Source organism: Salvelinus alpinus, chromosome 14 (assembly GCF_045679555.1).
Source record: "Salvelinus alpinus chromosome 14, SLU_Salpinus.1, whole genome shotgun sequence".
In the NCBI taxonomy this organism is placed as follows: Eukaryota; Metazoa; Chordata; class Actinopteri; order Salmoniformes; family Salmonidae; genus Salvelinus; species Salvelinus alpinus.
Genome location: NC_092099.1, coordinates 2354357 through 2368000, shown reverse-complemented (window position 1 = coordinate 2368000; position 13644 = coordinate 2354357). Strand labels below are relative to the sequence as shown.

Sequence of the window (13644 nt, the reverse complement as noted above, 5' to 3'; positions counted from 1 at the left end):
GTAGGAAGCTTGCCCCCAGTGATGTACTACCCTCTGTAGCGCCTTACGGTCAAATGCCGAGCAGTTGCCATACCAGGTGAAGCAACAACCTGGGCAAAGTTCGGTGCAATTCCTGGCGAGAAGACCGGTCTGACTTTTCCTTGGCCCTTCCCGAGATACACTGTTGTGCGATGTGCATGACACACTCAAACGTGGCTCGGGCATTTCTTAAACCGAACAGAAGACAAAGGTAAGAAAACAACCCATCAGGAGTGACAAAAACAGACAGCTCTTTGGCGCCATAAGATAGAGGGACCTGTCAATATCCCTTCAGCAGATCAAACTTGCTAACGTACTTGGCAGCACCAACACAGTCTACACAATTGTTGACCCTGGGCAAAGGGTATGAGTCTGGCTTAGTAATGGCATTGTGTTTACGAAAAATCTGGGGGAAAAATGCAGAGACCCACCCGGCTGAGGTACTATTATACAGGGCTAATTCCACGGACTGTTGCCATGTTGTGCAATGCCATGTGCAAGCATGAACTCCATCTTGCTGCAGAGTTTCTCTCTCTTTTCAGGATTCACTTGATAGACGTGCTGTTTATTTGGGGCAGAGTCCCCAACGTCATTGTCATGCTCTAGTAAATTTGTCTGAGTCAGCACATCTGAGAATATACCCTGGTATTCTAAAAGTAGTGCAGCAATGTCGCCTGTATCCCCTTTAGATAAGTGTACCAAAAAGCCATTATGGTTTTCCAGAGTTACTCAACCATACCACAGGCACAGGGAGAATCTGGCTTTCCTCATGCTCTCGATGAAGATGAGCGTCAACTGTGACGGCAGTGGCCACAGGCAGAGAATCACTACCAGTTCCCATCGACTTCTCCACCCATCCACAACAGGTGAAGTATGGCTTCAACATGTTAACATGACACAGCCTATTTTTCTTCTGCGCTCTGGTGTGGTGATGAGGTAATATCCAGATTGCAAATAACTTTGTTCTCTATGAGGTAAGGGCCATAAAAGCGAGCTTGCAACGGTGACACCAGGACGGTCAACAAAACCAGGACTTGGTCACCCACATCAAAAGTGCGACTTCCGGTCTTTTCGATCGTACCTTTCATTTTCATTTGCGCCTTCTCCAAATTCTCAATGGCAAACTCACAGGTGCAGCGCAATCTGTATCGAAAAGCGATACATTCTCCAACAGATTTGTTTTGGAGTATGAGGTGTTGTCCTACATCAACCTCTCTCTCAGAAAGCTCAATAAACCTCTGACATAATGTCAAAAAATGCTTATTCTGACTGAAACCAAGAGACTCCTGGAACAACCTCTCATGGTGCAAATAGCACTAGGGGCACCCCTTCACACAGTCTTTCACACACATCAGGCTTTAAAGTCTGATGATATCTCTCAAGAGCACCTTGAGACTGGGTGATATGCACTAGAGGGGGAATGGAAAACACCCAACTGCTGAAGCACTTACTTGAAAATTGGACATGATATTTGAACCTTGGTCAGATTGCACTATCTGCAGAACCTGAACATTGAAAATAATTTCACAGGTGCCTTAACAATTTGTTTTGCTAGCACAGACTGTAATATGTTCTTCAAATGGCATTGAGGAGTACACCACATCAATCATTGGCTTCATCAATAAGTGCATCGATGAAGTCGTCCCCACTGTGACCGTACATACCCCAACCAGAAGCTATGGATTACAGGCAACATCTACACTGAGTTAAAGGCTAGAGCTGCCCGGAAGCTTATAAGAAATTCCACTATGTCCTCTGACGAACCATCAAACAGGCAAAGCATCAATACAAGACTATGATCGAATCGTAATACAGGATGTGGCAGGGCTTGCAAACCATAACAGACTATAAAGGGAAGCACAGCCAATAGCTGCCCAGTGACACGAGCCTACCAGACGAGCTAAACTACTTCTATACTCGTTTTGAGGCAAATAACACTGAAACATATATGAGAGCACCAGCTGTTAAGGAAAAATGTGTGACCACGCTCTCCGCAGCAGATGAGTAAGACCTTTAAACCACCTTTAAACCATTCACAAGGCCGCTGGGCCAGACGGATTACCAGGACGTGTTTTGCGAGCATGCCGCTGACCAACTGGCAAGTGTCTTCACTGACGTTTTCAACCTCTCCCTGTCCGAGTCTGTAATACCAACATGTTTCAAGCAGACCACCATAGTGCCTGTGTCCAAGAACACTAAGGTAACCTGCTTAAATGACTACCAAACCGTACCACTCAAGTCTGTAGCCATGTAGTGCTTTGAAAGGCAGGTCATGGCTCACATCAACACCATTATCCCAGAAACCCTAGACCCACTCCAATTTTCCTACCGCCCCAACAGATCCACAGACGATGCAATCTCTATTGCACTCCACACTGCCCTTTTTCATCTGGACAAATGCAACACCTACGTGAGAATGCTATTCATTGACTACAGCTCAGCGTTCAACACCATAGTGCACTCAAAGCTCATCAATAAGCTAAGGACCCTAGGACTAAACACCTCCCTCTGTAAATGGATCCTGGACTTCCTGACGGGCCGCCCCCCAGGTGGTAAGGTTAGGTAACAACACATCCGCCACGCTGATCCTCAACACAGGGGCCCCTCAGGGGTGCGTGCTCAGTCCCGTCCTGTACTCCCTGTTCACTCATGACTGCACGGCCAGGCACGACTCCAACACCATCATTAAATTTGCAGAAGACACAACAGTGGTAGGCCTAATCACCGACAACGACGAGACAGCCTATAGGGAGGAGGTCAGAGACCTCGCCGTATGGTGCCAAGAAAAAAACCTCTCCCTCAACGTGATCAAGACAAAGGAGATGTTTGTGGACGACAGGAAAAAGAGGACCGAGCACGCCCCCATTCTCATCGACGGGGCTGCAGCGGAGCAGGTTGAGAGCTTCAAGTTCCTTGGTGTCCACATCACCGACAAACTGACATGGTGCAAGCGCACCAAGACAGTCGTGAAGAGGGCAGGACAAAACCTATTCCCCCTCAGGAGCCTGAAAAGATATGGCATGGGTCCTCAGATCCTCAAAAGGTCTCCGACAGAGGACCCATGCCAAATCTTTTCAGTCGTAGCCATGATTTTCCTCAGAATGGTCAAGAGAATTTGGCTAAAGGACCAACACAGTCCACCAGGACCCTGTTGGAAAGGTTTGTCAAAAGCATGTATAGGCTGCAAAGATGCAATTGGAACAGTATGATTGGGTTTACCCGTCAGCTGGCAAACGTGACAGGATGTACAGTAAGCTACAACATAATTTTTCAGACCAGGCCATAAGAAGTTATGCGTCTTGTTAACCCCAATAGGGCCTACCATACTACAATTGTGAGCCAACCTCAGTATCTCTTGTCAGAGTGTAACTCCACCAATTGGCTTGCCCAGGAGTGACATGAGAATGCCATTTCCTCATCAGAACATCATCTCTGTCAAAGTACCCCACAAACTTCATCAAATTCCTCTTCTGGACGTATTGCACCAAAAAGATGGGACAGAGAAGCATCTTTTCTCTATTTTGAAATCAGCTGCTTCCTAGACATCGAAGTGTCAACTGTAGGGACCCTCTCTTCTTTCAGATGTCCTACTAACTCGCTCACCTTTGGGACTTTTCAAAAGGAGAGGTCAACTCTGGAGGGATTACCGAAGTCCGGACCACACCTAAACATCACAGACAGGACAAACGTGGTGGGATCGAGGACATCCTCCTCAACAATAGACTTCCTTTCAGCAATCTTCTTAGTCACGGCACATGTAACAGCACATGCTGGGAACACTGTAGGGTATTTATTTGATAACCCGTCAGGTTCCTCTACTCTGGTCACCTTACAAAACGACAAGATTTGGCACAACCTTCCCATCAGCCAAATCGTTGCCCAAAATGAATGAGGCCTCCTTCACATGTAGGCTAGCTTCACTCCAACGACCACAGGACCAGAAACAAGATCAGACTCGAGTTTCACTGCATGGATGGTTCACTACATGGATGGACTGCATGGAACTACCATGCAGCCCACCTCCACGCCTTGAACTAACACATTGTAACCAGTTGCAAAAGTTTCAAAGGCAAAACACCCTCCACAATGAAGGACTCGGCTGACCCAGTGTCCCGCAGTATCTTTAAAGACTGCTTGACAGTATCACCACTCTACAGAGACACAAACCCGTCTGAAACAAAGGGTTCATACAAGTCTGACCAAAAAGCTTGTTTAGGAGATAAACCAGTCCCAACCAGAGACTTAATGGGCTGGAGGGCTCCCACAAGAAGAAACTGCTTTTTCTCTATCTCATGTTCTGTTTTAATTTAGGACAGTGTGGCCTTTCTCATGGCAGTAATGACAAATTGGTGGATACAAGGAACCAGTTTTCTGCCCACCCCTGTCTTTGGGCACTGGAGAAAAAGACTGAAGCTTTGTAGTGAGAGTTGACTTCTCTGGATTTTTTTTTGTGTAGGGATAGGTACTTGGTGCCTTGCTTGTGACAGTAGTTTTATATGTCAACACAAATGTATCTGCAAGGACCGCAACTTTCTCGAGTGTGAGATCCTTGTGCTCATTAGTGAAAGACACTCTTGAATTGCCCGAGAAGCACCCCAATGATGAAAAAAACTTGTTCCCTTGAGAATTCAACATGACTTTGCTATTCTGTCTTTTGAAATGTACGGAACTGTTGTCTGTATGCCTCTGGGACCAACTCGTAAGCCTGAAGGATAGCAACTTTAACAGAGCCAGAATCTTATCTCAAGAGATAAAGCGGCGTACACTTTCTGAGCTTTTCCCACAAGACTACTTTGTAGGAGCATGACCAGATATTGCGTGGCTACTTGAAGGACGTGGTAATCCACTCAAACGGTGTAAAATATACGTCCACCTCCTTTTTGTTGAAAGGTGGGACAAGCTGGCTGTTCCGACTAAGATCAAACTGCTGAGGGGGCAGGACGGCTTGTCTGGATTCGGAGTACTTCCAGATTACCTCTTTAAATCGGATGGCATGCACATGTTCTTCATCTTCTCAGTACTATGGTGGGGAAAGTTACAAACTCTGTTATGCACATGCACTGTATAAGCCTTAAACCTGTACATTTCCACTGTCTGTTTCTGTCATGTACGAAGAAGCTAGTGTTTTTCCTCACTTGTTTTTGAGTAACTTAATCATGTGGCCAAAGACAAAGGGCCGTCTGAGAGTGACCAGTTTTTGGTCCATCCTGTTCTTTGCATATCTTTTAAGGGCATAGCTGTGTAGAGATATGAAGAGAACAGAGGCTAGCTTAAGCAGCAGCGATAATTCTATCAGCAGAAAAGAGCAACAAAACTGCCGTTATCACTTGGTTGTACTCCATGTTCCCATCATGATCTCACACATCTGCTAAACTTCCACGTAGACAAAGGTTATAAAAGCTGAGACTCAACTATGGTTCGCTGGGCCCTTAACTCCGCACTGTTGATGGGATTGTTAACTGCTCCAGATATGATGATAAAAGTTGTTGTTTGAAGAATCTACAGTCTCTTCCTTTCTGAATAGAATTTCCACGACATTACGTTCTGGCTGCACATTCTTTTTCCTTTTCTACTCGCACTAACTCGAGTTCCTTTTTCTCAAATTCCAACTTCCGTTGCTCCAATTTTGCCTGTAGTTCAACTCCCGCAGCTGCACGTCTAAAGGGATTTCTCTACTCCCCGTAAGATCCTTTTCATCATCATCACCCTCTCTCTCTGGGAGGATTTCCATCTCCACCAAAGCAGCATCAAGTAACTCTTTGGCTACTGCTTTTGAATTGGCAGATGTCAAACTGATGTCATAATGCTTTGCAATGTTGAGTAGATTCACCTTCGCCCACTTATCTAGTATCTCCCAAGTAGGTGTTTCCATAAATGCTCACAAATTAAAGCCCTTGTTTTTTCCCCCTGTGTGCTTATGAAACTTTCACCAACCCTATAACCCTATGTTGTTGGTTGGTAGTGACAGAAACTCTACAACAATAGTATTACAACAACACTCAAATATTTGAGCACAGTAGAGCTTCAGACTAGGTGATTAGAGCGAACACCATAATAATGTGACTACTAGGATAGGAAACAGGATCCTTGACGAGCCCCCATTTTGTTACGTTCCCTAAAAAATAACCCAAAGTATTGTTGCTCAACAGAAAAGGGGAAATAACAACCAGTCACTTACAACCAAACGAAACAGGTGTGGTTTTAGAATTGGTTCCGAAAGGAATCCATAGTTTTTTTTTATGGGGTGCTGGCCAAGTAAATCGAGTAGGGTCTTAAAAGACACCAACCATGGACACCCACTGGATTTGCCTGAGAACAGAGTAACCCATACCAACTTAGAAAATCGAGTACCAATGGATATGAAGAAAAACTGAATAGGGGAGGATGAAGGCTTTGTTCGGCTCTCTAAGGTGGAAGAGATAACATGACATGTAGCTTTTCCAACATCTCTCCCCACCTGATGGAAAGGGCTAGCAGGTCTTAAATACCAGCTCGGCAAGTACAGTTAAAACAGATACTGAGTAACGAGGTGACTCCAATCAGTACACTCCACAGCGTGTTCAGTGTCGACCCATCATTTTGGGCTTGCCTGTTTTGTATGTTAATTAATACTTGTCACATATCATTTTACAAACAATGTAAAACATATATATATCATTGACTTAATAAAGCCGCATACAAACATGGTCTCTTTTTTGTTTTCTTGAGTAAGGCAGCTCCAAAATGCTGATGTTTCAGCCTAGCTCAGTGTTTTCTGTGGTGGTGGAGCAAGCCAGCAGAAAATACAGAGCGTTCGCCGTGATTGTCTCAGTGTTCTGTCTCTCATGGGGACACTACGTAACCGCCAAGTCCAAGGGTAGAGTTAGAAAATTCTAGCCCCTTGGGGGCTGCCATAGACTTACATTAGACGTGCCCATCCAAGAAGGATCAAGGTAATTGGCCACAGATAGAATTACTTCAAATCACGTTATATGTATAGTAGCTTTGATTGGACTGATCATGTCAACATCATACTTTCACAATCTTAGCTAGCAGTCATCATCATGAATCAAGTAGACAATCTACTGGCAAATCCTTTTAAATCCTTGTCACATGAAGAGAATTAATGAAGAGAAATTACAGATAAAATGTATCGGTGCTCATCAGTCATTGGACATAAACATTACATAACAAGTTGGAAATCGCAAATTCAACAATGAGTGGTTTGGAAGGAATCAGTGACAGTGGCTAACTGCAACCATTGCAAAGCAATCACTCGCTTGCTATTCAGTGGAGTGGCTGTGTGGTCCCAAATCTGGATTAAGGGTCTCTTTTCCAAGTTTAAAAAAATAAACATTCAACATTGGCCATGCTGTCAATGAAGCATGATTTGTGCAGCACTCAAAAAAACAACTGCTAAGGCCTCCCGAGTGGCACTGTGGTCTAAAGCACTGCATCACAGTGTTAGCTGTGCCATTAGAGATCCTGGTTTGAGTCCAGGCTCTGTCGCAGCCGGCCACGATTGGGAGACCCATGGGGCGGGGCACAATTGGCCCAGTGTCATCCGGATTAGGAGAGGGTTTGGTTGGCAAGGATGTTCTTGTCCCATCGCGCTCTAGCAACTCCTGTGGCGGGCCAGGCGCAATGCACGCTGACACGGCTGCCAAGTGTACGGTGTTTCCTCCGTCACGTTGGTGTGGCTGGCTTCCAGGTTAAGCAGGCATTGTGTCAAGAAGCAGTGCCGCTTGGCTGGGTTGTGTTTCGGAGGACGCACGGCTCTCGACCTTCGCCTCTCCTAAGTCCGTACTGGAGACAAGACTGTAACTACCAATTGGAAAAAGGGGTCATCCAACTGGGAATTGTAAATCCGGCCCCTTTCTAGAGTTACAACCTGAAGATCAATGACGTCATCCTGATTCGACCTTGTTTTTTTCCAGAGTTCCCAGTTGTTTTGAAAGCACCATAAATCCAGAGAATGCCATACTTTGATGACAGGCCCTAACAGTTTGTGGGCACCGCTATAGTGCAATTAATGTATTTTTTAGTGTTGTGTTGTGTAGTGGCTTTGCTGGCATGCATCCCACTTATTTGTTGTTGCCCCACCAAGATTTACATGGTAAAATTGGCCCTGAACGTGTTAAGGTACTAGGTACACAAGCTAAAATGGAGAGAAAAACCAAAGCCTGTAACAATGTGTGTGGCCGAAGAGTTGTATTTTCATGTCATCTTACCATAGCACAGATTCTAATCTAAGTGCCGTTGCCGTTTATCAAACTTCAGGTGTTTACAATTGTTGGATGACATGAAAATAGAGCTCTTTGGCCACGCACACAAGTGGTGGGTTTGGCGTCGGAATAAGGTTGCATAAGCAGAAAAGAACCCCATACCTACTGTAAAATATGGTGCTGTACCTTTGATGTTATGGGGCTATTTTGCTTTCACTTGTCCTTGGACCCGTGTTAAGGTGAATGACATCATGAACTTTACCCAGAACCAGGACATTTTAGCCAAAAACCTGGTTGCCTCTGCCAGGAGGCTGAAACTTGGCACCAAGTGGATTTACCAGGGAGACAATAACCCCAAGCACAAATAATCCACACATAAATGGTTAATTGACAACAAATTCAACATTTTCCAATGGTCAGTCCCCTGAACTTGAACACCATTAAAAACCTGTGGTTTGAATTGAAGAGGGCAGTCCATAAGAGCAGGTGAAGGATATCAACGATCTGGAAGGATTCTGTATGTAGGAATGGTCCCAATGTGTTCTCCAATCTCATAAAACATTTTAGAAAAAGGCTCAGTGCCATTATCCTCGCAAGGTGAGTTATTGAAAAGTATTAAACTGGGGTGGCAATAATTTTGACCACTTTTTCGAGAAAAAATATAGCACTTGTTAAACAAAACCTCTTTCTCTGAGTAATTGTAACAGTATAAAATACCATAATTTCCCATACAAATATTCTTTATTTTTACAGTATTTTTTGCTCATCTTTATCAAGGGTGTAATTTAAAAAATTACAATAATAATTACAATAATTTTGGACCCCACTGTACAGTCAGTCAGGTGTTTGTGAAAGAGAGTACGAGGTTATGTAGGCCTATTGTTTGGTGCATTGCCTGCTCTGAAAGAAAAGTACAAAATAGTGATTTCACCGTCAAATAAAGTGCAACCGACTTGCTTTTTTCAAATTCGAAGAACATTGACAGCTGGAGGTTTTTGATGGTGTTCCTCCTCGTGATTCTCAGGATCTGTTTTGAAAGGCATTTAGGAATCAGGAACTCTGAAACGTAGGGTCAATAAGACCCTTTGGAGGGTCTGAAAAGCTGGTTGTTGTTTTAATCAATCAATCCTGTCCTGTATAAAATGGTAATCGTCAAGTCCTTGTAGATGACACTGGTGGAAAGAGGAATCAAACGGCGCCATCTTTATTCATGAGACCTTGTTTGTGTCTTTTACAAATACCTGAGTTTTACATTATATGAGGACAATAATCTTAGTACTGAAGTCCAAGCCATATAATACAGATGCAGGAGACTTGAGTTGTCCTCTGTCCATGTGTCTGTCCTTTTCACATTAACTGGGAACTAACTAAATCTCAAAAGAGACCATAGCTGGGATGTAGCATATAGTTGTTGCCAGATGGTATTTCAAAATAAGAGTCCTCATGCGTGACAAAATATCATCCAAAGACCCTCTCTGGTTGACCAAATGAAGGCAGGGCCAAACAAAAAGCCAAGCTTGGGAGAAAAGCCACCACCAGAGACATGGGGAAAGAGAGGAAAGAGAGAAGAAGAAGAAAGAGACGACAGTGTCTACAGATACAAAAAGAAGGAAGTGTTGAGAGAGGGCTTGTGGGTACGTACCAGGGAAAGCAGGGGTGGTCTGTCCGAGGGGGGTAAAGGGGGTTTGCTGCATAGCCAACTGGTGGAGCTTGGTCAACTGCTGAGGGGGGTAGGAGCGACAGTAGAACTAAGAGGTTATTGTAAGGTCACACAAGGTCACACCGACGAGAAATCAAGAACTTAAAACTAGAACAGTGAGGAGAGGAGGCATGACACATGGTGGTGGGAGTTGAGAGAGCAAAAGAGACAGACAGACAGACAGACAGACAGACAGACAGACAGACAGACAGACAGACAGACAGACAGACAGACAGACAGACAGACAGACAGAGCGAGAGAACGAGAGAGAGAGAGAGCGAGAGCGAGAGCGAGAGAGAAAGAGAACTTGAGAAGGACTTAGCCCAATGTGGTTGAGATGGGGTGTTATATTTGCTGCTTTATCTAGTTTGTAATAGCAGATGGATTGCATAATCAACAGAGATGCAGCTTTTTCACAGGAAAGATCAACACAGACAACTTGTTGCATTATAATATTTTCCATTGATTGGTAATGAAGACATCAACTAACTTCTTAACATTCTAATTTAATGCATTTATCTGTGATGCAATGTATGTGTGAACACTTCAATCTGGTTGGTTTTCTGTGTAAAGGTCCAGTAATTTGAGTTTTTTTGCAACATTTATCAAAACGTCTGACTCACTTCCCGAAATTGTCTGATTAAATAAATATACCCCAATACATGGTTGTAGCCTCCATTGTTATGGTGCCTAGGGTTGGAGTCTAATGGTTAACATACAGTAAATACTGCAATTGCAATCACAAACCTTATGAGCTAGACTTAAGTTTATGCAATTAGACAAAGCTAAGGAAAGAATGTTTCAATGTTTTATTTAAGATTAGCCATGACCGGTTTGGGGCTGAAACTGTGTGTTTAAATTTAGAACACAGAGAACACAGAACAATGTGATCTGACATGCACTGGCCAGTAACTTAAATCTATGTGAGATCCTTGTTTGTCATTTATTGTTGTTGCATCTAAAACTTCAAAAAATGTAACAACTCCTTGATTCAAAACTGTATTCAGGTAACTTTGGGGAAAATCGATGGTGCGTAACCATGATGGAACGATATGCTCGTCTTACAACGTGGATGACACATCAGTCCAAAATTCACAAATCCTGTATTTATTCTTTACAATTAATAATCTAGTAACATACAGTATAACTCAAGATTGACCACTCAAACCATTTCTTACAGTAAACCAGAGATGGGCAACCTTGCAAAGACCAACAAGACAACCTTCATGGGCCTGGCTGTCAGTCCAACAACACTTGGCCCATATAAAACTTTGCATTTGACAATTTTCCCTCACTGTCTATCATTGCCTTCAATAATGAGCGAGACGGATGCTTGAGAATCCCTCACCCTTTAAAGAGTAGCTTAAAGAGGGTGGGGAGGATGTCAAGGCCCTATTTGAGTGATTGTAATGTCAACCAATGGTTCCCCTGCCATCAATCACTGCCTTCTCCGAATTAAAGGATCTGACACGCGATAGCTCTCGAGATGCTCTCGAGACAGAGACAGATGAAGTTAAATTATTCATGGACCCTATGTAGAATATGATTTATCCTCCAGAAAAGATAGAACAAATATTATAATAAATATTAGGGTTAAACTCAAATATACTGATGAATAAAAAAACATTCTTTATTGATTTTCATTAAAAGTGGTATTATATTTCTTAATAATATTAGATATAGAAAATATTTGCTGGAATTAAGTCACATATGCAGCTTTCAAAAATATATGTGAATGTCTGCTCAATCCCAATTTATAACCGACTGAGTGCAGCATTACCACAAAAATGGAGGAGCCAAGTAGAAGAGGGAGAAGTTAGGGAACTTGTTTGTCTGCCATATATTAAAGATACAAACTGTCTGAAAATAATTGGCATAAATAGAAAAATATACCAGTTTCATTTGAGGACCAAAATGTTGACAGCTGTGCCATACAGGCTGCAAAATAAATGGGAAGAGATTTTCGATGGTTTATGAACAGATACAAAAAACACTTGATTCAACACAAGTTTGTCCATTTAAATTATTATACAAAATTCCTGCCACCAACGTAAATGGTATATACAGTTTCAAGAAAATGGATGTGAACCCTTTGGAAATACCTGGATTTTTGCAGAAATTGGTCATAAAATTTGATCTGAACTTCATCTAGGTCACATCAATAGACAAAACACAGTCTGCTTAAACTAATAACACACAAACAATTATACGTTATCATGTCTTTATTGAACACACCGTGTAAACATTCACAGTGCAGGGTGGGAAAAGTATGTGATAACTGGTTGACCCTCCTTTGGCAGCAATAACCTCAACCAAATGTTTTCTGTAGTTGCGGATTAGACCTGCACAACGGTCAGGAGGAATTCTGGACCATTCCTCTTTACAAAACTGTTTCAGTTTAGCAATATTCTTGGGATGTCTGGTATGAATTGCTTTCTTGAGGTCATGCCACAGCATCTCAATCGGGTTGAGTTCAGGACTGACTGGGCCACTATTTTCTTCTGCTGAAGGCGTTCTGTTGTTGGTTTACTTCTGTGTTTAGGGTCGTTGTCCTGTTGCATCACCCAACTTCTGTTGAGCTTCAATTGGCGGACAGACATTCTCCTGCAAAATGTCTTGATAAACTTGGGAATTAATTTTTCTGTTGATGATAGCAAGCTGTCCAGTGCCTGTGCCTTTTTTTCTCCACACATAGTGTTGTGTGTTCCTTCCAAACAACTGAACTGTAGTTTCATCTGTCCACAGAATATTTTGTCAGTAGCGCTGTGGAACATCCAGGTGCACTTTTGCAAACTTCAGACGTGCAGCAATGTTTTTGTGGACAGTAGTGGATTCTTCTTCCGTGGTGTCCTCCCATGAACACCATTCTTATTTAGTGTTTTACGTATCGTAGACTCGTCAACTAAGATGTTAGTATGTTCCAGAGATGTATGTAAGTCTTTAGCTGACACTCTAGGATTCTTCTTAACCTCACTGAGCATTCTGCGCTGGGCTCTTGCAGTCATCTTTGCAGGACGGCCACTCCTAAGGAGAGTAGCAACAGTGCTGAACTTTCTCCATTTATAGACAGCTTGTCTTACCGTGGTGAACATCAAGGCTTTTAGAGATACTTTTGTAACCCTTTCCAGCTTTATGCAAGTGAACAATTTTTAATCTTAGGTCTTCTGAGATCTCTTTTGTTTGAGGCATGGTTCACATCAGGCAATGCTTCTTGTGAATAGCAAACTCAAATTTTGTGAGTGTTTTTTATAGGGCAAGGCAGCTCTAACCAACATCTCCAATCTCGTCTCATTGATTGGACTCCAGGTTAGCTGACTCCTGACTCCAATTAGCTTTTGGGGTTAACATACTTTTTCTAACTTACACTGTGAATTTTTAAACAATGTATTCAATATAGACAATAATTTGTGTGTTATTGGTTTAAGCACAGTATGTTTTTCTATTGTTGTGACTTAAATGAAGATCAGCTCAAATTTGATGACCAATTTATGTGTAAATCCAGGTAATTCCAAAGGTTCACATACTTTTTCTTGCCACTGTATATGGGGCATACAACAATCTCAGCTCTGTAGATTTTGCTGCGAAGAGACATAATCATTTGATAATTTATTCTGGTATTGCCCCTATGTAGCTTGTTTCTGGTCAGGAATGGTTAAAAAATCACAACATTCACTTAAAATTAACCTAACAAAATAGCAGTGTTGGGCGATTTGGAAAGCCATA

At 42.8% G+C, this 13644-nt stretch overlaps 1 protein-coding gene across 11 annotated transcripts in view; it reads right to left on the bottom strand.

Annotated features, from left to right (window-relative positions):
• The window catches only part of pcbp3 (poly(rC) binding protein 3), a 124151-nt gene that overhangs the window by 24807 nt on the left and 85700 nt on the right, over positions 1-13644 (bottom strand). For 6 of the 11 annotated variants that reach the window (XR_011667701.1, XM_071340154.1, XM_071340156.1 and 3 more), the window contains one exon: positions 9865-9943. The exons of 2 other annotated variants lie outside the window; for them this stretch is intronic. Coding sequence is in view for 8 of the 9 variants with exons in the window: in XM_071340154.1 (XP_071196255.1) it covers positions 9865-9943 (79 nt within the window). In the remaining variant the exon portion in view is untranslated. The remainder of the gene's footprint in view (positions 1-9864; positions 9944-13644) is intronic. 3 more of the 11 variants (XM_071340155.1, XM_071340158.1, XM_071340160.1) reach the window with 1 other exon arrangement.